This window comes from Leptonychotes weddellii, chromosome 3 (assembly GCF_054177405.1).
Source record: "Leptonychotes weddellii isolate Sample4059 chromosome 3, ASM5417740v2, whole genome shotgun sequence".
NCBI lineage: Eukaryota > Metazoa > Chordata > Mammalia > Carnivora > Phocidae > Leptonychotes > Leptonychotes weddellii.
The window spans coordinates 81,204,181-81,232,110 of record NC_138371.1 but is presented as its reverse complement, the minus strand read 5'-3'; the positions used below and the strand labels follow the sequence as shown (position 1 = coordinate 81,232,110).

Here is a 27,930-nt window from a genome sequence, read left to right as displayed (position 1 = left end):
TTTTTTTTTTAAACACTTCTTATCTTGGCAGATCAAATCCTTTATTATTGGAGCCTCTCTAGAACTCCAGCTTCTTCTCACACCGATTCAGGCCACATAACCCACATTCTAATCCTACCAAATAATATACAACTCTTTGTCTACCCTGTGCTTTTTCATGTCTTTGTACAAAATTTTCTGAGCCCTTACTCTAGAAGAGTAGTTTGGAAACTTCTTGATTTGAGAAATTTTACTCTCTTAAAAATCATTGAGGACTTGAGAGAAATTTTGTGTGAATTGTGCCTATAGCTATTTACCATATTAGAAATTTAAACTAAAAATGTTTTAAATATATATTACTCTCTTTAAAAATAAAAATGAATTGATTGCCTATTAATATAACTAGCATCTTCTAAGAAAATATCTGTGTTGTTTTAAGTGAGAAGAGAATATTGTTTTATAGTTTTACAAATCTGTTTAGTGTTTGTTAGAAGACAGCTGGATTCACACATCTACTTCTTCATCCTAGCTGTAATGTTGTTTTAATTTAAGTATGTGAAGAAAATCCAGCCTCACATGGCTATGAAGTTGGAAGAGAGAGGAGTGTTTTAGTAGAGTTTTCAGATAATTCTGGATATTCTTTCACACTATACCAACACATAACAAGCAGTAGTTACTTAAAGGTTAGCTTCAGTGTAGAATCAGAACCCACAGTGGTGAACTTTTCATACCCTATTACATTAAAATTCATTGGTCTATCCTACACTTTGAATGGATCATTTACCCATGCATGATTTTATCATGTCATTTGCAAAATATTGGTTCCCTAAGTTATGCATATCTGTTGACACATTTCATTATGCAATACCCCCCAAAAATCACCTCAGTAATATCACTACCCATCTCATCAGAAAAACCTGTAAGCATTGGAAAGTTATCAAGTTTACTGTGCTTGATACAAGTCTTCCAGAATTCTAATTTTTACTTGAAAGCTTGATTTCTGTTATTTGCAGCAGATATTGTCAGTCATTTTCCTTGTAGTGACAGACTCATTGTATTCATTCTTTAGAAAATGTCTGCTACACACCTAGGTCTGAATAACCATAGTCTGTCTGTTCTTCATTTTTCAAGTAAAACATGCATTCCATAAAAGAAACATGAACCCAAATAATCGCACAAATACTTGGTTTCCTTCAGGCAACCATTGCACTTCAGAATGCAGCAAAAGTGCCTTATATGTATTTCATCACACAGAATATTAAGGAGATGTGTACTGAAGGATCAAGGTTTAATAAAATAAAAATGCTCTACTCTCTTCAAGGACGTTCTTTAAGTGCAACTGGCTCTTTCTTTCCCAGCTATCGTAGTATCTGTTCTTTCCCAGCTATTAAGTGGCAGTGAAAAATACAATGACTACTAGGACAGTTGGGTGCCATTGCCTTGATTAGTACTAAGTTGCCAGCAGTTTAGTCACTATTGCTTTTACACCATCAATGCAAATGTCAATACCGTGGAAAAGGTAATTATCTAGTATTATCATAAAAATAGCTCTTAGACTCCTTGAACACATAACAGGGAACCCCAGGAAACCAAACTTGAAGACCACAAGTCTAGAATTATCCTTCTTCCTCTTCTCCTCCCCTATCTGGCCCAATCAACTAATAGATTCCTATTGATCCTTTAAATTTCCTCAACTCAGGTCAGTGGCATCTTGTACCCTGCCCCAAACAGATTATTTTTGTTCTCTAGTCCTCTAGTATCTTGTAGATTCTACTGAATTTTAATGTTTGTTGACTTGTAGTTTCTTCTGAAACTGTAGCTTCTAAAGGTCTATGGATTAATTAATAAATTCATACATTGTGGATATAATGTAAGCACTTCCAACTCTAAATTGTATCAGTCTAGAAAAACTGGAGGACCACAGTTATTATTATATATATAATATTATATATTATATTATATATTATTATATATATTATTATATATATGTAATATAATAATATGTATTATTAATTATCTAAACTTCATAGATATATACTGAATCAATAAAAGTCAAATATGTCCAAACTTTATGATCAGTACAGTTACAGTTGCATTGTTTCTTCTCTCTCTCTCTCTCTCTCTCTCTCACACACACACACACAAGCCAAAATGGCATGTTGGCATGTTCTGGAATTTACAAATGGGTATGAAATTATCAATAAGTAGGTAACCGTACTTAGAGAATAAAGAAATGAGAATGTATATTTATACAAGTATATGTTTTAACTAATTTAGAAAATCTGAGTAAGATTTGAATATGCAAATACTGGCCTAGCAGAATGGCAGGCATGGCATGGGGTGGCAATGTGCAGTAAAAAGTCTGACCATATTTATATTTACATTTATATGAGTAAACATACAGTAGGTGCTGGATCTTAGTAGTTATCAGGTATATTAATATAAGCTGACATTTTTTTACAAATTAGATAGTCATAGCCAATAAATTATGAAATTATTGTTGGAAAAAGTATGGGACAATAAACCTTTTCACATACAGTTGATGAAAATATAAACTGATATGGTCTTTTTGGACAGAAATTTGTCCAGCTATAAAAAATAAAATAAACACCAACTGACTTTGCAATTATATTTCTATGATTCTACGCTAAAGAAATACATGTGCAAATAAACATATTTATATGCACAAATTTTCATTGTGACATTGTAGGTAATGATGAAATACTAGAAACAATTTAAATGTTTATCAGAAGAAAAAGGTCAAATAGTTTATCTTTAGTACAGAATAGGCATAGTCTTTCTAAAGAATGAGATAGAGCCTTATATACTGAAATAAATGCTTTTCAAGATATTTGATAGTTAAAAAAACAGATGAATAATGCATATAGGATCATTCAATTTTGTAATTACAAATGACATACACACATACATGAAAAAACTTCTGAATGCATGACAGCTGTCAGCTATGGGTAAGTATATGGAATTGATGTTGCAATGATGAGGCAGAAATTTCATTTTTAAATCCATATTACTTGAATACTTTACTATTAATTTAATAAACTAATTTGCCATTTTAAAAGTAATGAAAAGGACAGACCTCAAGATTAGTGAAATTGGAAAAGTAGGGGATATATGAAAATCACATAGAAAAGAGGTTGTATGAGAAATATATTGAAAGTTCCATGATTAGAAACTAATAATCAAAATATACATACTGTACATGCTAAGAAGTAATTGCTTCTTTGACTTTTGGCAGATCAGATAATATAGGTACATTATTCTTGGACATAAACTCAAAAAATGTAATTGCTACATGCAATTACCACTCCAATTTTTCTGCTAACACAAATGATACTCATTTTCACTAAACTATTTTTTAAAAATTATTGTACTTACTTTCAACGATTACTTGTCTGTCTTCCCAGTTATCTTTAATAAGCTGTATATTTCCAAAGTGTGCGTCACTGTAAAATATCCGGTTGGTACCTTTTCTTCTTTGATTATAGTCAAAAGCCAAGGCTATGACATTCTTGAAATAATGTGGATTCTCATATGGCCTTATTGGTGAATTTAAATTGGTTTCATCAGAAAGATGTATACTTTTTAATATTGTTCTCCCTGAATACAGCAAATAACCTTCATGCCTTAAGCAAGTAACTCCATCCTCTGCCAAATATCCATGGGCGCAAGTGCAAGTTCTCTGAGAATTTCCTCGATAAAGACAGAGTTGCTGACATCCACCATTATCTTTGGCACAAACATTGGTCCCTAAAGAGGAGAAAAGATACATACACAAACATATGTATTTGTTTTTCTTTTGTTTTTCAAGTGATTTTTCTTACAGAAATATTTTTAAAAATAATATTGAATAGTCTTTTTATTAATACTGGTCAGTAAAAAAAAAATCAAATACTATAAAGTACTGATTTTTTTATACCAGTTTAAAATCTTGGATTTCTTATTTCAAAGATCGCATTCTTCTGCTCCAAATACCATCCAAATAAAAGTATTAAAATTTCCCCTCAATCAGCCAGTTACGTGTATAACTCTTTTTTGAAATTTGATGCTGAAATTGCAATAGGTTTTATGTATTATAATCTTTGGCACAAGTAACAATTCTCTCAAAACATGAACTGAATTCACCAACAAACAGTGCACTCACTGCTTTAAAATCTTGTCTATGAAATATGAAAGCTATCAAAGAAATTTACAGCTCCAATGCACCTAACCTCCTAAGTGTATATAAGCATAAGTTTTTACTTCAGTTTTGAGTGAAGATGTAATATACTATTAAGATTTCTCGATCAGGCTAATTTTCCTCCATGAATCCATCATCAGCTCCAAAATTATTACACCTATCTTTGATGTCAAGAAAATTAATTACAATTTATTTTAATGGACATTATTATGGATATTTAATGACATAAAATAGACATTTAATTTGAGGTAAATTTTAAAAAAATATCCAAACCACTACCATATCAGTTTCAATACACACATTTTAAGGAAGTGATGACTTCAGAAATATTTCACACCAACAGCAAACTTCTGAAGCCATAATCACTTTATATTTCAAAATATAATCCCAAACACATATTTTTGGCTACTTTTTATTCTCTAATATCTTAATTGTGCTTTGTATTTTTTGTTGAATATGTACATATATCAAGATAGTCTATGTTACTTAGCCCAAACCTATACTGAAGACATGCCAGGTATATAACATGTCCATATAAATACACTGTCCTAGGCAAAAATATCAATGTTTGAACTATTTTATATTCATTTCATTAGGCTACTGTACGATTTTTGTAGGAAATTAGATGTAAAAAATAGAATTTTGAGGTTTTAGATTCATATAAGAATCCTTAAGTTTGATAAATGTTTTAGAAATAGGAGAGGAGGGAACCTGGGTGGCTCAGTCGTTAAGCATCTGCCTTCGGCTCAGATCACGATCCCAGGGTCCTGGGATCGAGCCCCGCATTGGGCTTCCTGCCTGTGGGAAGCCTGCTTCTCCCTCTCCCACTCCCCCAGCTTGTGTTCCCTCTCTCGCTGTCTCTCTCTGTCAAATAAATAAAATCTTTTTAAAAAAATAGAAATAGGAGAGGAATGACATAAGATGTATTCATTATATAAGCGTGCTGACCTTTCTCTCTTACTCGGTTAAAGATTTTAACCTCCTTCAGGTTGACTCCAAGACCTGTTCTCATGGTTATGGTTTCTGTGGCATCATTCTTGTGGCCTCTTCTGATGGACCCGTTGGCATGTGCTCTGACAAGAAGTTGAACATACATGATCAACAATCTTTAAGTAATTCACATCAAGTCAGTTATTTAAACCGAAGATAACAGATGGCCAAGCAGAAGGGGAAAGAAACCAACTTTAGTCTGTGACATTGAAATGCTTGAGCCTGGAATAGCAAGAGTGCCTAACTTTCTGTGGAAATTACATGGCTTTGTGAGATCCTTTTTGTGACCTTGCTAAGGAATGGCTAATCCTACAAGGGTAAAGCAACTGGCATGAAATAACATTTTGAGACTCAAATACTTATGAAAAAATAAATTACCTGTCAGACCAGTAGATATAAGCCCCAAAGACCGCAACTGAAAACATATCCACATTGCTCCCTGACAGCACCATCTCACGATTCCCTCCAGTCTCGAGGTCGATTCTTTCTATTTTGTCTGTACGAGCATCACACCAGTACAATTTGTTTTCCTAAAGATCGATTGAAAAGTAGTATTACAAGCTGTTTTCGGTTAAGTGGTTTATTAAAAAAAATAAGAGAATGGTAAGAGTGGATTAATGCAAGCTGGCAGTTAATGCACTTTAAATACTTAAGAAATCCAACACACCTCATAGTCAATGGAGATACCATTCGGCCATGCTATTCCCATGCTTACGAGGATAACCTTCTCTGAGCCATCTAAGCGGGCCTTTCCAATGCAGGGCATCTGTCCCCATTCAGTCCAGAACAAGTAGCTGAAATGAAATTGTTGATTTATAGTAATATGCAAATAAACACAAAAACACATATTATTAATGATAAAGCAGTAACATCCATACCAATAGAACGAAAATAATACATTTTAGAAATCAATACACATGTGTGTTTATGTTTACAAAAAATAATTTTTTATTGTAAAAAATATTTAACTATTCTTAGAAATCACAAGGATGGATTCAAAATCCCTCCAAAATACTTTGCTCATGCAAAGTATTTTGTCTGAAATGCTTTTCTCCAACCTGTTTGATTAATTTGCTCTTGTTCCTATTTCAAACATCATTTCACTCAAAAATTCTTTTGTGTTCTGATTACTGTGCTATATACTCCGCATGGATTAGAGTGGCAAACTTACAGTGTTATATTTCTTATATTTCTTTACAGTGTTATTTTTTATTAATGTCTTTTGCCTCCACTGGACAATAAGCTCAAGGAGGACAGTGGTCCTTTCTCCTTTTCATCTACTAGGATACCTACAGCACTAGGAAATTAGAAAATTTTAAAAATAAAAATAAAAATTAGTGGTAGATAAATATTTAATTTATTAATGCATACATGAATGCACTATAATTTCAATTCTGTCCATTTACACTGCTAAATGTAACTATTCTAATTTAAATTTTGTAAGTTATCCTGTGAAGTGATCATAAAACATGGATTCATACAAAAGCAGACATTCTTATTTTAGTAATCTCATAATGCAAAATGGAATATGGAAGAAAATGAAATACAGAAAGAAAATCCAGAGCATACTGAAATAAAACACGTCAGAAAAAAACTAAATGTAGAAAAACAGAAGGCGTATTATCTGTTCTTTTTTCATTCATTCATTCAGCATATATAATATTTATGTTGTAAATTTATATTACAATACAAAATACATGGTTTCAGATAAATAGGCTCCACTCTTTTGAAGTTATGTCCACTGAAGTTTTTACTTAACTGTCAGAAAACAGCAATGATTAGAATTTAGAAAAATATGGCAATCATTGATTCATTCAGGCAAAAATGAGTAGTATTCTGTGCATATTAGAATACATATATATGAGTAATCATACATAAGAAAATGAGATTGCATATAGAAAAATCAAAGATGTACATTCATATTTAATATCCACTTAATGATCTTACTATTTATCCATAAAAAGATACTTAAACTATGTAAAAATACATGTATTCCCTTTATGCATATTGTTCTGATTTATTTTAAAAGTTAATTTTTTTTCCTGAAAATGCTATGTAAAATAAATGTGTTGGACTTTTACAATCAGACGAAAAAGAGGTGTGGATAGAATTCCAAGTATATTAATCCTGAAGAAGTTTTCATTCATATTCACAAGCTCTATAAATCAGAAAGGGAAATCTTTGTAGCAAGAAATCCAACTAATATTTTATTGGTTAGATCTAGGCTGAAACAGGCATGAAAAAAAAAAATCTATGCCTGCATTATAGTTAAGAATTTTTAAAACTTTAATGGGGATTCTCAGTATTTTAAAAAATAAATTGGATAACTGGGAGGCCAAATTTGTTGCCCCATTTAACTTTTTAAGGAAAAATTTCAGCATTAATAGTGCTCCTTAAATGACGTCAGTCACTGTGTTAAAATGTCAGGGGATTGACACTGTGAAGAAGGTATTGTGGGGGCCAGGACAGACAGGTGCTTATTTATCCAGTCTGATTCTTGTCATCTACTTTAACATACTCCAGAGTTCAAATATGAAAGGAAATATGTACAATATACCTTTTATTTAATAATAATCTGCTTTCAAATGCACCAAGTGAATAATAAAAATATTATTTTGAGTGAGCAAAAGCAAATCAGCCATTTAACATAACTAAGCTCTAATTCTCACAGATACTGAAACTCAGTAAGTTAATGATCCACAGTTGCGCAGATGATAAGGAAGGGTTGAAGCCAGGAATTTCACCCAGGCTTTATTAACCCAGGCCTGTGGTGTATTCTTTATGTTGTCTCACCAAATATAAATATACTACAACGATATAATAATCTTATACCAAATGCTATTTTTCCCTAGGTATAAGGAATAGAACAAAAATCTTGATACTTAAAAACACAAAACAAACCATGAAAAATGGTCTTAGTATTGAGAAACAAGTCTCTCTTGTTCTTGTTCTTTTTTTCTCAAGTAGTCCCTGTTCATTTTAAGTCTGCAATACTTCCATGCAAGAGTCTTGGATGAATGATAATAAATTTAAGAATTAAAATTATTCAAAATAAAATTGTCTTGAGTACAGATTTTACTCAAATTTTCTATAGAGACTTGATAAATTATCGTTATATATGAAATCAAATCTGACTGAGGGAATCACTTTCATGGCTAAATAATTTATCAACATAATAAAACTAAAAGATTCTATACCTACTAAAATTAAGCAACATTTTATGAATGTCAGGAAAGGAGTAATTTATTTGCTCCTTAAAGTGAAATTAAAAATAAAGAACTGAATAGAATTAGCACCTTGGGAACCTTCAAGGATTACAACTAGATGTAGAGAAAGAACACTAAGTTTATGAAACTGCAGGGAGAAACTTATGAATCATTTAAGATAGTAATTTATATAGATGTACTTGAGATAACTTTAATGAACATAGATTCTTGGTATCTAAATGTGATTTTTCACGAAGGGAAGAAATGAAAATCCTTGTCTGTCACTGGTTTTTGAGACCCCATGGAAATTAAGATTCAGTGACAGCATTACAGACTGATGTTGTTCCCATTTGAGTTCAAAATTTGCTGTAGGGAAATGTTTGTTGAGTTGTATGATATAGTGAAGGAAAGTGCCTTTAGAGAATTAACTTGGTTAATCTAGCACTGGAAATACTTCTCAAGTTTATTCCAGACCTAGAAATTTTCAGAATTGTTAAAATCAAATGTTGTGTTGTATAACTGAAGTTTCTCTGGATAATAATTTGCCCTAGGCTGTGAATTCCCATATTTACAGAGGCTTGCAGTTACATAATTTAAAATCACAAAATCAAAAATGGGACATTCAAAAGTGGTTTGAAGGATTGTAAGAATAATGTTCAGAAATCATCATAACAAAATATCCAGATTGTCTTAATGGCACAGAAGTTCTTGGCAGGAAAATGTGCAATGGATACATATTATGTTCCAATATTAACATCGAATTAATTATTGACATTTGAAAAATAAGTAAAATATTCCATTTTGTACAATTGGAATTCCCAAAGTCCCCAAAAGTTTATTGAATTTATCATATGACCCTTGTACTAATATCAGAATTACTTTACATACAGGTACACTTAGAAAGGAAAACAAATCTTTTTTCTCTCACAATTAGTTAGATTAAAGCTCAAAAATACAGAAAATATTACAAATGCTCTTGTATAATTTCATTTTTTTTTTTTTTTTGAGAAATAAAGCTAACATGAAAACAAAGCTTTGGCTTTGGTGGGGAAGGGTAAAAAGTGTCAGGTAGAAAGAAAAGAATGAATAAGCCCAAATTATTATAAAAGGAACAGGATTAAATGTGATTCTTTTAGATATAAGAATAGTGAAAAGCAACTAATTTAGATCAATCGTTTTCTTTGAATTTAAGATTTTTTTTTTTTTTTTACTGCTAAACTATTTCCTTTGAACACAGATCTGGGTTGCAATTTTTACAATAAACTCACCATTTCTTCCTGTTCTTATGCCCTTATAAGAGAGCATGATTTATATAATTTATCAGAGTGCTAAAGAAAGATGAGAAAACCAAAAATTTCCATGTTGTTACAAAAATGAAGATCATGTAATTCTTCTATAGGTAGATGCCTTGATTGAGAAGAGAATCAAGGATGTTATTGTTCCCTCTGTCCCACTCGGGGGTCAACAGTGTGTTACTTTTTCAGCAAAAAGTACCAAGAAAACAAAAAGAAACAAAACAAAACCCCTACAAATTAACAATAGCAGCTAGCCTTTATGTGAGCATGAGCTTTTATCTGACAAAAAACTGCTTGTAATTTTCAGTGTCATAGCAGTTTCATTCGAATTACTTTTAAAACTCATACTAATCAAAGACATTGTAGGCCAACATGTCAATGTCTCCATCTTTTGGGTACGTACAAATAACATAAGACTTTGAATACATTTCATGAATACATGAATTGACATCCTTCATCCCCTATGAGGAAACAGTGTAAAGTAGAACCTTCTCTATTCCTGTGAGGCCTTCTTCACATTTCCTTTTTCTTCATGTAATGTGCAGTTCTGTTTTGAGAAAGCATTCCATGCCAATCCCAAATCACCTTTCAAGTCCTGAATGTGTTACTATTGCTTAGAGGTTCCTGTAATATAAAAAGAACTCAAGCACAGATACAGAACACTCGCTAAAAGAAAGAGTCTAGAGACAGTATAACCTTGAAAACTACTTTTCTTTTCCTTTCTTTTCTTTTTTTTTTTGTCTGCAGTTTGGTGGATGATTCTCAAATGTATTCTTTTAGTGCAGTCATGTACTCACTTAACAAATATTAATTAGGTACCTATTATGTGCTAGCAGCTGATGACACCAGATGAAGTGGCCTTAGCGACCCTCATGAAACCCACTGTTTAATGGTAGAGGCAAATGGGTAAATAATTACCTAAAAAAAAAAAAAAAAAGCCAGTAGAAATACTTAAAACTTGCTGGCTATAAGTCTCCAAGCCATGTAAGTACAGGCTTCAACACTGGAAATTGTCATTTCTACAAACAATTCAGAAATGAACATTTCTTTTGAGCCAAAATAAAGATATGGGCCATCTGGGTTGTTCTCTTTTTCTGATTAGGCATAAAACAGTATTTATCATTTATTCTACAGGTCTTGCTCTGGTTTCTATTATTCTTAACGTTTTACATCAGATGCCTTCTTGATTCCCTACTTTGCAATATTGAGTGAAACAATTATTATGTGTATGCCCAGCCAATACTGGAGAAGTATCAAGAAAAATTCTTCACAAAGAAAAATGTATTTGGCATCTGTAATATGGTAGCATATTATGTTTATAGCTTGTATCATATTTAGTTCCTTATTTAATTAATTTACACCCTGCCTCATTGCACATCCTCTCATTTTAATAAATATGTACATGTACATATATGATATTACTTTGCTATTTACATGTTTCACAATGTTTTTCCTGATTAAAGGGTCATATTTTATTCAGTTTTGGTATCCCAAATATATAATATTTGATGTGTCCCTATAATACATATATATTTTTCCTATGAAATATTTAATACCTAGATTCCTAGAGCCTAGACTCTTAGTACTCATAAGCTGATTTAGAATTATTAAAATATTACACAGAATTTTCCAATTTGTTTCATGACCTCTAACTTGTCTTTTATTTTTTAAAGATTATTTATTTATTTATTTGAGAGAGAGAGAAAGCACGCACAAGCAGGGGGAGCTGCCAGCAGAGGGAGAGGGAGGGGCAGGCTCCCCGCCGAGCAGGGAGCCCGATGTGGGGCTCGATCCCAGGACCCTGGGATCATAACCTGAGCTGAAGGCAGCCGCTTGACCGACTGAGCCACCCACGTGCCCTGACCTCTAACTTATCTTATATATCAATCATATCCAACTTACCCTGGATATTCCACATTGAAAGATGCTGAGACAATTTCCACAGGTACACAGAGAAAGAAATCTTTCAAACTTTTCTTTTACCCTTTAACCACAGTTTTATTGGTCAGATCCCTTAAAAAAATCAGGGTAAGTTCATACATTTGTGTGTGGCTATTTCTGGTTTCCATTCAGCATGGCTTTGGTGGTCTGGACCAGGAGCTCCCTCCTGTAGTGGGACTTGGAATGACATTTCTGGCCTCTCTTTCTCCTCCATCAGCCACTGAGCTACAATGATAACCCAAGGCATCTTGATTGCTCCCAGTCCTTCTTCCCTGCTTTTAGCAGGGAGGATAAGATCCAAGATTCATGTTTAGAGGTTAAGGAATGAAGGTGAAGCATATGGTAAAAGATGAGGTGAGCAAAACCTAACTAGCTTTAAAAAAAAGGTGTTTGCAGAATTTTTGAGGAAATTCCTAGTGAAAAATAGTGTGACACTTTTCTTCCATTTGTTATTATAATTTGTTTATATGCCTCTCTTAGAGACCTGTAGAGAAAGCTGCTTATAATTTGGGGCATGTTCTGAGTTATTTGACCATCATGGTGTCTTATATTACTACTAATACCCTGATTCCACCACTATTTCAACTGCAAACCAAATTTATTATTTTTTATTTTTTTTTTAAAGATTTTATTTTTTTGACAGAGAGAGAGAGACAGCGAGAGAGGGAACACAAGCAGGGAGAGTGGGGGAGGGAGAAGCAGGCTTCCCGCGGAGCAGGGAGCCCGATGCGGGGCTCGATCCCAGGACCCTGGGATCATGACCTGAGCCGAAGGCAGACGCTTAACGACTGAGCCATCCAGGCACCCTGCAAACCAAATTTAAACCTACTTGTTTTTTATATGTGTTATCTTGCCTTGAGATAAAAGCATACTTTAGGATATGGTGTTAAGCTATGCCATACTCTTGCTATCTCAAAATATGTTAAACTATCATTCAAGATCTTCTGTCTATTGTTAAGCATATTCTAAAAGCATATATATATATATACATGTAATCAATCAAAGACCACTTGACAATATGTAGTTGTCAAACACCAAGATTCCAAGTTAAGCTGAATCCTATGGAAAGAAATACTTTTCAGCAAGTTATTTATGATCACAAAAATATAAAGCTAGATTAACAAAACAGTGTACATCCTGGTGTCTAAAAAAAAAAAAAGAGTGTTTGTGCTTCACCTAAAGATCATACACTATGGGAAGTTAACCAACTTTTTTGGTATTATACGAGGTGACATACTGTGACTTCTACTGTAGAAAGTGAGTTTTTAGCGTAAAAAAATTATTACATTTCAGTTTTTTTAAAAGGAAGTGATGCCTTACCAAAAAGTCAACAGAAGGAAGAAACTAATTTTTCAAGCTGAAGTAAATTCATACATGCTTCTTATTTTGCATCTGGCTACATTTAAAAGACTTCAAGTCTCCATTGTTCAGAACAGGCTTCATGCCCACTTTTCAAGACACGTTTATATCTTGAATTCAGCTAATTTACTCCATCATTGTTCACCTTTTCCTTTGGCAATATCACCTGACACGTTTTAACTTCAAGCAGAAAGTGAAAATGCTGTACTTTATTCATATGATATGAATTTTGACACCTAAATGTCTATGTAATATTACCTGGAAACCAATGTTTCAATAAACATTTCCTGAAAATCAGCAGAGTATTTAAAAAGGTGTATCAATTCTTAACTATAAATCCTGACAAAATATCTATCCATGTGACTTAATATTTAAGAAATATTTTTAAGAAGAAGTGAGGGTATGGTGGCAAATAATATTTGAATTATTGCTACATATTTCAAAGATTTCTTGTTTTGTGGATTAAAATGTAAATTTTGTTTTGGGGGTTCAAGATTAGGAAATCAAAAATATTTAATGAGATACTCCAGCTGAGTCTATGTTGAGCTCACAGTTGCAATAAAAAGAAATGGGAAATCTAAGAGACATCTGGAGACAAGAGATGACAGGAGTTAGTGACAGATGAAAAACTACAGAAAAGCTAAAGTAAGTTTCAATCTTGTCAGGACAAAAAGACATACAATAGTTAGGCAAAGAAGTCAGTAGAATAAAGGTAGGAGGATATATTAAATTTCTGTTATGGTGACATTCAAACAAAGATTTTCTAAAGAAAAATGGAAATATAAGTGAAGGAATGAAGACAAGATTTTGGATGCAATGCAGTGATTAATGTAAAAAACATGAAAAAGTGTTTTGACGGATAAATATATCAAGAGAGGGAATGGCATACAAAGACATACATGAAGAGAGATGTGGAGGAGGTATATGGAGGGGGTGAGAGAAAGCAAGAGAACTCAGAGTTAGAGAAGGTAACAGAGAAAATAAATTCTTGAATGGATAATCAATGGAGAAATATGTCAAAGAGAAGGCAAATGCTGTGAAATCTAGAAAAAAAATCTCTGAATTTGGCTGTGGATAAATTTTAACAATTCTGGAACGAACAGAACTTTTCTATTTTAAGAAATTGAGAAGTAAACAGAGAGAAATAAGACACTGTTTTTTGCGGGGGGAGTTGGGTTTTTGTTTGTTTGTTCGTTTGTTTCAAATGAGAGAGATCTGATCCTATTTGAAAAACAAAGGGAAATGTTTCATTGAAAGAAACTGATTAAAGATGACAGAAGAGTTATTGCATGAGATACCTGAGAAAATTAAGTGGAGATTTAAGTAAGAAAGAAAACTTTCTCTGAGGTTATAATCACTTATTTTAAAACATTCACAGCATAAATTCACACATCCCACTTTTGCATACCACATCACCACTATCACAATTAGCCACTGATTTTATTTAATTGCTTTCCTACTCACTGGAAACTTTGCCATCTTCTCCTTCCACAGCTGACATTCTTATGGACTTCATGACTCATGCTGATGACCTTGTGGACATCTCAGCTCACGTTCACCTCATCCTTTCCAGGGACCTATATCCCTCCTTCGCCTCTGCCTTACAGAAGTAAGGCCACACACTCATCTTAATTACCACATGCGACTGCTCTGTTTCCAATTTTACCAAATCCGAAATCCTCACTTAATTTATAGAGTTGTCTTGGTCATTCATGTGCTTACTCCTTACTCTGACCTTAATCTGCTGTTCTTGGTTTCCATGATTCCATCACTAACTTCTAGGCCTCAGCTCCTGACCGGCAACTCGTGGTTATTCCATTACAATCCAACTTTGAATCTGTCACCACTTGCTCCCTTTCTCTCTCTCTCTCTTTTTTTTTTTTTTTTTTGCTACTGCTAAGGTACTGAATATTACTACTCAAGGTCATAGAAACATACTAATTAGATGCTAGAAATCAATCCCAGCTAGATTCATGTTGCTTTAAGTCCTTGTATTCATATTCTATTCACCACAATAATTTCAGCAAAACTTACCTATCCATTTAAAGCTGCTATCCTAACACCTATGACTATCACCTATGAGCTTATGAGTTTCTTCAATTTCACTAATTTTAATTGCTAATATATATTTTATTGCTGCATCCTGTCTCTTCACTCCATCTCCAAAACTAGAAGAGGGAAGAGATATTCCCCTAATTCAATCCTCCCACTTAAATTTACCTCATTTAATCTTTTCAATAACCAAAAAGGACATAGGCATTTGAAATCAAGATATTTCAAAAGATCTCAAAGGTAGGAAACATCCAAGCTGGGGTTTCAAACTGTAGTGGGCACTGTTGGTGTTCCATCTAGACACCCTCAGATCTTATTTTCTATTTTGATATTCGCCAGTGCCCAGCTTCTGTGTCCTTTGTCTCCAACAGTTCCCACAGGCACTTTTCTTGAGAAGACAGGAACTAGCAACTCTTCTTTCACAAGCAGTGCTGAGAGCTAGAAATCTTGAAAGTGTAGGTCTCCCAAGGGTTGCCCTCATCCAATGAATGTTTGGGTGGGAGTTTGAAAGGCAAACTCCCTTGGTCTCAAGTGAGGTTTACACTCCAGAGGTCCCCAAGTAATCAGTTGAGACCTGGACTTCACTCACAGTTGAACCTTTGTTTGGTCTCTTCCCCTTTCCTACCCTGCTTCTCTCCCATTTCCTGAATTGAATTCTCATTCCAGGATCTGTTTCTAGGATACCTGATGTAAGATGCCAATTTTGTCCATCTGCTTTCTGGTCTGATATTCTTCCTGTCCCACCCTATTGCTTCTTCCTTGTCCAAGTTCCTCCTACACTTCCTGGAATTTGCCTTTCTGCCAGTTTCTTCCCCTCTGCCTGTGAACATGTGGAGTAGCCCCTGACTCCTACACTAAGGATAACTTCCTCCATATCCTACTATCTTGTCAACATTTCTATTGTTCCCTCTTTCCCTTCATTGCCCAAGTTTCTGTCACTGTAGATGAAATACGCTAGTTCTACATTCTAATTATCTTTCATTTATTCATTCTTTATATTTGGCTTCTGTCTTTACCAATTTTCTGAAATTGATAACAATTAGCAGTATCATCCTGATCATCAACTGCATGTTCTGTTCTTTGCTTTAATCTCTCCTAAACTCTTTACTGCTGACACACTCTTCTCCCTGGAACTGTCTTCCCTTGAATTCTATAATAGAGTAATTTTCTGAGGACTTGAAATGGCCACTTTTCTTTCTCTTTTGCCTTATTGTTGATTTTCTTTTTCCCCTCTCTTAATCATTTCATCCCCTAACTGTAAACATTTTCCATTTTTATCCTTAGACTTCTTTTTTTCTGTACTCTTTCTTGGGTAATCTCATCCACTACCATGGTTTATTGAAGAGTCTGAACAGTTGGAATAAACCAAAGTGACTTTATATTTATCCGACTCCTGATTCCATATACTCTACTCAATATCTTTTCTCCAGAACATACTATCTCAGGAAGAATCCAGGACTTCCAAGACAATTTTAGTTAAAAGAAAAAAATAATAATGTTAAGATTAATTTTTCAGGCATAAAAGACTGGATCTTTCTAAGTCCAAACTGATATTTCATATGTATTTTAAAAATTTTCCCTCTCTCCAGCTTTGATCAGACTCCTTCTGGCCTGAGGACTTGTAGTGAGAAAGTGACTCTTCTCTTCTCTTCTCTTCTCTTCTCTTCTCTTCTCTTCTCTTCTCTTCTCTTCTCTTCTCTTCTTCTCTTCTCTTCCTTTCTTTTCGCTTACTGTTCTTTTCTATTTATTTTAGTCTCCCCTTTACATATTTGCCTCCAGCTCTCTCCATTACTTGGCTTGAGGGTGAAAAAAGAACCCCCTCCCCCATAAAACTCTGTCTAGGATGGTAACTATTTCTAAGAATTCCCTGATTTAAACAATGCTACAATTTCAATAAACTCTCATTATAATTCTAACCATTGCTTATGTGGCGTCTTTGGGGCCAGAGAGAAGGCTTAGGAGAGAGGGTCTAGGACCATTATAGATTCCACTTGCCAAAGTGGAGAAGGTGTTCATGGTAATTTCTTTAATATGTGGGGAAAGCTATTGCCTATTTTATAGCTCCAAGTTATCCCAGCTACACCACAGCTCTTCCCTATGCAGCTTTACTCTTGCCAATGGCCTTTGTTTTGCCACTACCAATGCTTTGAATATTCTCTCTCTTCTTCATATAATATATTCCCACTCCATCTCAGCGACCGCTCTCTTTCAAGTCTTCTCCATAAAACCTCGACTGAGCATCACCATTGCTGCTACCACCCTCACTATGACTACCAACTCTGATTATATGCAATCTCTTTTTTTCTTAAAACTCAATATAACTTTATAAAGATCTTATGGAAATTATGCTAACATGAGATTTAGAGATGAGATTTAGGCTTGAGTCATACTGACCTAGTCTTTTTATACCTGAAAATGAATCTCACGTTACAATATGAAACTATTACTTTGACTGAAATTTTGCATGTGTTTAAACTGTAAGTTTAAACAGAAAACTCACTGTGAACAGAAGTGACATATTATTTTTATACTATCACACTTCACAGTGCCCCCCAGTGTCTTTCATACAGTAAGCAGTACTATTTTGTCAAGATGTACTGAATTGAAAGCTGCAGAGGAGATGGAGATGCCCTGACATGACCTCGCACACAGTGTGCTGCCCTCAATAAATGCTTTTTTTAATAAACTAACAGAAAGTGGAGTATATGTGGGTCTCTTTGCCTGATGTTCTCAATCATCCTAGAGAGAAGTAGGTATGTTTTTATGCTAAGGTGGCTATGGAGATATAAAAATATACTTAAAGAAAGGAAGACCTGGAGCAACAATTTGAGGTCATATGCTAGGTTTCAACAAAAAAACAATGAAAAAGAAAACTACAGATTGGCAAGTAGCAGCAGCAAAGGTCCTGCTAAACTGAACAGCAAGAATCTATAATAGGCCAGGCACAAGATACTCTCGATCATACAAATGAAGAGTTGGGCTTATTACAAATAAAAGGGGAAGAAATTCTTTATTAGAAACAAACTCATTTCCTATGTATCTCTGGGATTTCATAACATTCCAATTATATTTGTTCCTACCATTAGAATAATTATCCACAATAGAGCAATTGATCAAATTTTCTCTATTGAGGCTATTACGATTTATTGCTTGATTATAAATTATAATTTAAAAAGAGATGTTTAAAATACCATCACATTGGAAGAGTACTTTTTTATTTTCAAGTTTATGAGTGTGATGTGGACATATTCAATTGAGTCATGTGTTATATATTCTTGGAATTAAACAGAAGCACACCCTCCCTTCGCAGTCTTAATATGTAATGGCATACACATAGTTGTAGGCAAGGGCTCTCCAGGGGAAGGGGAAGTCAGAACCAACTCAAAATTATTTTATAAGCCTCCTCTCCTGATTTTTTTCCCAGCATTTTCTCATTATAGCTTATCCTCTTCTTTACTTATACTTCTAACCTTTAAATTTTCAGTGCAATTATACTGAAACTGTTAAAACTGTTTTCTTGTATGTTTGCTATTTTTGGTTATTGATTTTTGTAATGTTTACCAATATATGGGTATATGTGTAATATGTAACACACATATGCCTATGCATATAGTGTAGCATGATTTTGGAGTTGAGAAAAACCTAACTCTCCCACATATCAACTTGAAAGCAGAGTAATATTTAAAATAGCTGAGTCAGTTTCCTTATCTGTTAAAAGGAGGAAATAGTACTACTCTAGGTTTGTTGTGAGATTTTAAATAGAGTGAAAGGGTAATGGATTTCCTGGTATATTGGATATAGAGTATATGAGAGAGACACCAAAGATCATACCAAGTGTTTTGACCTAAGCAACTGAAATAACAGAACTGGCATCAACTAATGGAGGACTCATAATTGTAGAGAAATATTCAATTTAGTTTTGAACCTGTTAAGGTTAAGATTTCTGGTGGATCTCCTTTGGTTATCTATTGCTGCTAGCAAACCCCTCCAAATTTAAAGCTTAAAACAACAATAACTTAATTGCTTTTGCATTTGCAATTTGATCAGAGCTCAAGGACCAACTCATCCCTTCACATCCACTGTGGTGCCACCACGGCTGAGGTGACATAACAGCTAAGGACTGGAATCATTTAGATTCACTCAACACATCTAGCAATTGGTGCTAGCTGTCAGCTCAGACCTTAGCTAGCTAAGGTTGTTGGCTGGAACACCTACATTGACCCCTTCATGGTGTTACTTGGCTTCCTCACAGCAGAGTGGATGGTTTCTAAGAACATCCCAAGAGAACCATGTAGCAGTTCTATTTTCTCTTAGGATATAGCCTCAGATTTTACATAGTATCACTTCCATAATAGTCATAGGCCTACCCAAATTCAAGCATATGGAAAACATGCTCCATTTCTCTGTTTGGAAGACTCAATGTCACATTTTAAGAAGAGCATGTGGAATGGCAGATATTATTGTAATCATCTTGGAAAATAAAATCTGCCACAGATCTGTAATTGAAAATGTTGAAGAAGTAGTACGTAACATAAGAGTGTAGGTGTAGTCTGGTTATCAACATTTTACAGTCTTTAACATTTAGGTGGGATGAAACTACCAAAGAAGAGAATAACACCAAAGACTGAGCCCTGGGGAACTCCAACATTAAGGTGTCAAAGAGAAAATGAACTGAGAAAGGAGAGTGTGTTGGAATGACTACTGAAATGGAAAAATCAAAAGAATTGGTTCCTTCTTCCTCATAATGTCTCTTTGAAATCTACCTCCTCAAGATCTGCCCTGGTAAGAGAAACTGAGTTCGTTGAGAAACTGAGTTTGTTGTATATACTGTTAGGTCTGGGACCTTATACCAGCCCATGTGATGAAACAAAACTTGTCTAAATATGTCAAAATAATCTCTTCCCTTTGGCTATTGACTGATCTAAGGATGGGCATGTAACCCATTTCTGGTTAAGGGATAACAAAAGAATTAACATAAAGATGTTTTTCTTCCCAAATACAATCTAGCAAGGAAAAGCTGTTTTTATCCTCTCCCTCTTCTCCTTAAGTATAAACATACTCCCTGATGATATATCAAGTATGTTGTAACAATGGGACCAAAACATCAAGTCTAAGACAGAATATAACTTAGTAAAGATAATAGTTGAAAAAATAGAAAAAAAAAAACTCCTATAGACTTACACTCTAAATTTTTGCACCAAAGAGCATTCTTAAACAATGCAGGTTTTTAAATTTTACATTGTAATCTTAGCTTGAAGTGTGACAAATTGTAGGTGTTATTTCTCTCTCCTATATTAACCTTCTTTGTTTCCTTTTTCACTGTACTAATACAATGACTTAATTTTATAACACTTGTCAAGAAACTGAAGCAAGGGGTGGGGGGATGGGTTAGCCTGGTGGTGGGTATTGAGGAGGGCACGTTCTGCATGGAGCACTGGGTGTTATGCACAAACAATGAATCATGGAACACTTCATCTAAAACTAATGATGTAATGTATGGGGATTAACATAAGAATAAAAAAAATGGGAAAAAAAAAGAAACTGAAGCAAATGATGATATTGCAAAAACTACATACAAGCTATAACAAATAAGAAAGTTTGTAGACTTTCACAAGAGCCAATTTGATGTTTTACATAGACTGACTTCATTCTAAATCAGCACTGTGTATCTAATACACCATGGTCTACTTTTCCACCCCTCCAAAAGGAAGAGGAGTTCTATTAACATAAAAATACCCACCTTTTAAAAACAAACAAAAAACTCTGAAGTCAAATCATACTAGTAATGAAAGAAACACAGTGGTGGCAAATTATATAAAGTTTTATAATAGGACTTCTATATTATTGCTTAAGAGAAAAGCAGTTATCAGTCAGCATCTTATTCTTTACCAGCCACTGTACTAAGCCCTGGGGATAGAGAAATAAACCAAACACACATGACTATTCTCCTCATAGCACAGTGAAGAATGGAGACATCAGCAGTCCAGTGAAAAAATAGAGCTCCTAAGCAAATAAATATAAGTACATAAGCAAATATTAGTGCATGGAATTTATAAAAAATGAAAGTAATGAAAGTACTAGGTACTTTGGTGTCATAGAATAGAACAATCTAATCTGTTTACAAAGGCAGAGAAGGATAAATAAAATTTAGCAAAGTGAAAGTAGGAAGGAAAACACTGCCGATAAAGGAAAGAGGTTGTTCAAAGGGTAGGAATAGAAAAGAATAGGAAATATCTGAAAATATTTTTAAAACTACATAGTCCAACAGAGATTGACTGAGATACCAAAGAGGCAGTAGCAGGAGTCTGAGGCTGAATATTTACATAAGGCCTGATTAAGAAGGATCACAACAAAGGTGCCTGGGTGGCTCAGATGGTTGAGCATCTGACTCTTGATTCTGGCTCAGTTCGTGATCTCAGGGTCGTGATCTCAGGGCTGTGAGATCGTGCCCCGCCTCTACCCCTGCATCGGAGCCACGCTTGGGGCTCCTCACTCAGCACAGAGTCTGCTTGTCCCTCTCCTCTGCTCTTCCCCCACCCACTCACGCTACCTCTGAAATCAATCAATCAATCAATCAATAAAATCTTAAAAAAAAAAGAAGGATCACAACAGAAATTTTGGGCTTTACACAAAAGTCAATGGGGATCCCTCAAAAGGATTTAAGCAAGATTTATATTAAAAGAAAAAATATTCACTCTAAGCTTTAATGATGTTAGGAGATGAATTGGGAAATTATTGCAATGTTGTATGTGTAAGATAAGAACAGATTTAATTAGAGTGGGAGTTGCAAAGATGGAGAGTAGTAGATTGATAATATTTAGAAAGGAAATATTAACAGAAATTGATGGCAGATTGAATTCATTTCAATTTTAGATATGCACAGTTTGAGTGCCTATAAAACATCTAAATGGAAAAGCAGAGATGTCAAAAAGGCAGGTAGACAGAAAAAAATACAAAGCTTGGGATGAACATGTTATTTTGGCAATCATAGACTTATAAATGGAAACTGAAGCTTTAGAAATATTGAAGAATGAGGATGGATATCAGTCATTCAGCAAATAAGTGAGTACCCATTTTGTAAACAGTTGTAGGGTAGAACTTCCAACTGAGAATCTAGACACATGTTGGTATACTTACTTGGATTTACACATACATTAAAGAACTGTGTAATAAATATGACCCCATCAAATATATTCTGAAATATACATCACAGAGTGAAAATAAACTCTTTTTTTTTTTTGCTTAGGTAAAATGTTGAGCTTCGTTTCAAACAGTATAACTAAAAATAAATATTAATATGGACATCTGGATTTTTTTTTAAATGAAACTTAAGAAAACTCACTTAAAACTCAAGATATATGTAAAGCTTAAAATTACCCTTTCTCTGGGTGCACAGCTATAGATCTTGGTTGATCCAGGCCTTGGGAAATAATTACATAACGGAAAGAGCCAGTGAGTCTTGCAACTTCAATTAAGTTGAAACCATGATCTGTCCAATATATGTTACCTAGGAGAAATACAGATGTGTTTATAATATGGTTGTGAGAGAGAAAATTATTTATTAGTTATGGCTAAAATTAACTTTCTGAGCATTCACATAAGTATCAAGAAATCATTTACTTCCTATATATTATTTAATGTGTACATTTCCTAAGTGGAAAGCTATAAATAAACTAATATGCAAATACTTCCCAAGCTCACACATCTGCAGTTTAAACCATATAATGATACATTTGTATGCTAAAAATAAGTTGAAACTTCTCTCACCTGAAGAAGGGATCTATTTAACTTTCTACTGACTCCAGGCAAAAGAGAACTTCTAACACTTTTGTTTACCTGCCTCACAGTTCCCAGGAGATTTGGGCCAAGTTAATACTACATAATCTACTTCTGCATAAAAACACTTGTCTAAAGACTCTAAAGCATTAGAAAGGATGAAGCCAAGAGCAAAAGAGACTATTTATCCCTGTGGCTAGAAGTACAAAAAAAAAAACCCAAAAAACCAAAAAACTGTTATGAGTTAGAAACAGAATTTTTATGAAGGAGATTGAGACGCTAACAAAATAGGTATGCAACAAATGCAACAAGAACAGAAAAAGCCATGGATTATACCAGCAATCCAGTCAATAGCTATGCCCTCCACTCTTCCCAAGCCATTGGTAATGATATCTTCTTTCCAAGTCTGATCTCGTTTAGCTCGGCTAATTTTATTGAAGCCCATGTCTGTCCAGTAGATGGTATCATTTTCTATGGATAAGACAGAAAGAAAAAACAAAAAACAAAAAAACATACACATACACTATAAAAGGTATCAATATATGTATTGGGATCACATTGCATTAGTACTTTGGGGATTATCATCCTGGGTATACTAGGGTATAAATATTCTTCAGGACAATTTACTAACACAAATAGCAAGAAAGATATGAAAACAACATGAAAGAACCTAGTCAAATGGTTTTTCCTAAAAGTACTTTTGAAATATGTGTGGAAATGACCTATCACATCCTTGATTATTTCTTCTTCATTTTTCTACTCATTTAACTCAATAAATACTTATCTCACGTTATTTTGCAATCCTGATGTCAAACCATGCTATTTTGGACCACGGGTTTTCTCTTCACACCTATACCTGTGTCTGAGTTCTCTAAATATGAAAAGAATACTACCGGAGGTAATCACCAGAGTCTCAAAGTAGAGAGAGAATGGAAAGAAACATAAGGGCATTTCAACTGTATCAGGAGTGTTTTAAGCATAAGGTCATTCAAAATGTGTAAAGTCTTAAAAATGCCCTAGCATCCAATTATTCCTTCTGAGATACTAGTTTCCCAAATGTCAACTACAAACCCCTTACATTATTTTTCAAACTCTGATTGTACAAATGCGCTTAAGAATACTTGAAAAATGGCTCTATGCTATTGCAGAGTCTTTAAATAACAGTGCTTTTTGAATATTTGAATGAAAAATGTGTCCAAAGATTATAAATGAAATATATTATATGTGCATGCATATGCATAAAGGGTAGCAATTATAGACCAATGATTTTAAATATAGCCACCAGAAAGACACTGGGGACAAATCATTAAATAATAATTTGCCACCAACTAAGTAAGTTTTTGTGTTGTGACCTACGTGGCCATTTGAAGAACAAATCCTTTAAGACCAATATAATTTCCCTCTGGCACAGTGACAGACTATGGAAATAAAGAAAAAGCAATTAGTATAATAAAGCCATTTATCAGTAAGTTTTGAGAATCCATTTCAAGTAAAATATAGTCTAAATTCCTTTGCCTAATTGGAAAAAGAGTCCAAAACCCCCTTGTTCTCAAGAATGGTAAGTCAAATGCATAATTGTTTGAAGCAGAGCAGATACCATTTTCAAATATTTATCTGGAAAGCAAGAATTTGTTTGATTTTTCCAATTTTGTTAAAGTATTAGTTAACATTTGAAAGAGTGAATCAATGAACAATAAACATTATTTTTGCATCAATACTAAGCATTAAGTCAAATCCAAACCTTTTCTGCAAATGTTAGACCCATATATCTAACTGCCTACTTTGTATCTCCACTTGTATGTAGAGAAGGCAATCTTGGAATACAAAAGACAAATTCTGGATTTCTATGTGAAACACTCTTCTCTTGCAGTCTTCCACATAGCAACTCCACATGCCATGATGGTCTGATGGATGGTATCTCCATCCTTTGTTTCTTGGACTAAAAACCTCATATTATCCTTGATTACTTTTTCTCAAACTTCACAGCTAATCCATCACCCAAATACTCTAGTGTTCAATCTATTACCAAGTATTTTTCGTTCTTTTTATTGTTCTTTCAAATCATATCCATGATCCAACTACCTCTTACACTCTCTACTACTTACAATGCAATCCAAACTACTATTAACTCTTGTCTGAAGCACAGTTGACTCTTGAACAACCCGAATTTGAACTGTGTGGGCCCATTATACGTGGATTTTTTCCAATAAATATATTGAACAATATTGATATAGTCACTGACAGACAATTTATCTTGTAGGCAGATGACATAAACTTACAGCATCAATAAACTCAATAAAGTACTATAAATGTATTTCTCTTATGATTTTCTTAGTAACATTTTCTTTTTCTAGCTTGCTTTATTCTAAGAATACAGTATGATATAGTACATAGAACATACATACAAAATATGTGTTAAGGAAGTGTTTATGTTATTGTTAAGGCTTCTAGTCAACAGTAGGCTATTAGTAGTTAAGTTTTGGGGGAGTCAAAAGTTATATACAGATTTTTGACTGCACAAGGGTCAGTGCCTCTAATCCCCATGTTGTCCAAGGTCAACTACATTACAAATAGCTTTCTAACTTATTGCCCAGCTTCAATTTGTCTCAGTACTCCCCAGTTCTTTCTCTACTTAGGGGCCACTGTTACCCTTTTAAAAAGTAAACAAGATCATTTCTCTCCTCTCCAGTCAGAGTCTCTAATCATTTGTCATCTCATCCAAGGTAAAATTAAAGTTCCTTCCCATGACCTTCATGATCTACCCTTCAACGCTCTCTCACCTGGCGTCCTTCCACTCTCCCCCTCACTCATCACCTCTGGTAACAGTCCTTTCTCTCTTCCTAACACAAACCAAATACCATCAGTCTAAGGTTCTTTACATTACTCTTTCTGTTTGGAAGCTCTTTCCTCAGATATCTGCACACCTGTCTTAGCCCAAATATCCCCTCCTTCTTACTGAAACTTCCCCTGACTACTCTGTAAAAAATTATTTCCTTGACATGCTCTACCTCCCTTACCAAACCTGTTTTTTCCATAGCATTTATTACTGTCAAACCCATTATATATGTACTGGGTTGTTTCTTCAGTGTCTGTCTTATCTCACAGAAATGTAATCTCTGTGAGGGTTGGGGCTTTATTTTTTATTTATATATATATTTTTTATTTATATAGCCATTCCCATATGCTAACATGATTTAACAGAGAATAGTAGAGATATCAGAAGAGTAAGATAAACTGAGACATTCTAAAAACGAACTTTTAAAAAATTTTGTTCACTGCTTTATCCCTGGCACCTAGAATAATAATATCTGACACACAGTGAGCTCAAAGTAAACATTTGGTGAATAACGTGAATGCGATGTGCTATACAAAGACTGGCTGGAAGGGGATACAGGGAAGACACAGCTTTTACCATGAGAAGCTTTATAAGCTCAATAAGGAGAAGGTATGAGCGTGAAACAAAATGACTAACAATTCACAAGAGTGTAGCATGAACAGCATGTCAGTAGTACAGGCAAGTAATTTTGTAAGAGTTCAAAGAAAACATTCACAACAATCTTCACAAGTCCTACAAAAAATACCCTATTTTGTATGGGAATCTTACTTTTGAATTACCCTCTAATAGCTCTGCCAGGCTGCAAATTCCTATTCCCTATAACTAGGAAACGTTCTTTCTCACATATACCATTACATCTCGCATATACGTTTATTAATATTGAGCTGAAATTGGGGCTTTACATTTCTTCTTAGAAACAGACTATGAGAAGGGCGCCTGCGTAGCTCGGTTGGTTAGTGTGTGACTCTTGATTTTGGCTCAGGTCATGATCTCAGTGTCCTGGGATCAAGCACCACTTTGTGCTCTGCGCTCAGCTTGGCCTCTGCTTGGAATTCTTTCTCCCTCTCCCTTTGCCCCTCCCCCCACTCGTGCTCATTCTCTCTAAATAAATAAGTAAATAAAATCTTTTTTTTTTTTTTTAAGATTTTATTTATTTATTTGAGACAGAGAGCACGAGAGGGAGGAGGGTCAGAGGGAGAAGCAGACTCCCTGCCGAGCAGGGAGCCTGATGCGGGACTCGATTCCGGGACTCCAGGATCATGACCTGAGCCGAAGGCAATCGCTTAACCAACTGAGCCACCCAGGCGCCCGTAAATAAAATCTTAACAATGAAAAAAAAGAAAGAAAGAAACAGACTGTGAGATAATTCATAGGTAGGAATTGCAACTGGCCCAACTTTTACCAACGTAGTCACATGTGCAGTAGACACATCATGAATATTCATTTTGTGGATAATAGATTAATTTGTAATGCTGAGGCTATCTCTAAATGGTCAAGTCGACTAGATCAAAGCACTGATGAACTGAGAAGTTTCCTGGTATTATTTCTATTAGGCATATTTTGGAGATTAGTGAGCAAATCAATCATGTGGTGATACAGTAAGGAGGACGAAAACAACAGAAGAATTAAATCAGTCATTCATAGCCAAATCCCTTTCTTATCAATTCTTTCACATACATATTGCATACCTATACACTTTAAATTGAGTAAGTTCACAAATATATAAGAATATGTTTTCTTAAAAAGAAAATATATCTTCTAATATCTGGGAATATCTGCAAAATAAACAAATGATGTCAAGAATGTCTTAATTAGGAATAAAATCAGGCTGAAAGATGATAAAAATTTTACAACAAACTATAAAGATACAAAATGGAAATACATACAAATATAGAAAGGGAAGAAAAGACTATCATAACCATGTCCTGATACTTATTCCAAAATATGATATTTTTTAACTTTAATTATCCTTATTCAACACATACTTATAGACTATTTAGTGTGTGCTAAACATTATTATAGGCTTAGGAGTTTGGTGGTGAACATGATAGACAGTCCTTGTAATCACAGAGTTCACTTCTGGAATTGAATTAAAAATAAACTGTCTTAAAACATATAGTAATTGGTAATGTATAAAATAATCAGAGGACTGGAAAATAGAATTTGTAATTTAAGGTAATAACAATTATAATTAGCTCCCCACAGATATAATAAGACACATAGGATACTTGGTAACTATTTTCAAGGATTACATATAGAGACATTGGAGGCCAGTTATGGTGCATTGTAACTACAGTC

The 27,930-nt window shown here is 34.1% G+C and overlaps 1 protein-coding gene across 1 annotated transcript in view; it reads right to left on the bottom strand.

The window, feature by feature from the left end:
• The window catches only part of LRP1B (LDL receptor related protein 1B), a 1,719,891-nt gene that overhangs the window by 420,230 nt on the left and 1,271,731 nt on the right, over positions 1–27,930 (bottom strand). Inside the window, exons 29-34 of the mRNA XM_081815486.1 lie at positions 23,133–23,267; positions 22,398–22,527; positions 5,835–5,961; positions 5,546–5,697; positions 5,126–5,250; positions 3,376–3,747 (exon numbers count right to left, since the gene is read on the bottom strand). Of these exons, the coding sequence (XP_081671612.1) occupies positions 3,376–3,747; positions 5,126–5,250; positions 5,546–5,697; positions 5,835–5,961; positions 22,398–22,527; positions 23,133–23,267 (1,041 nt within the window). The remainder of the gene's footprint in view (positions 1–3,375; positions 3,748–5,125; positions 5,251–5,545; positions 5,698–5,834; positions 5,962–22,397; positions 22,528–23,132; positions 23,268–27,930) is intronic.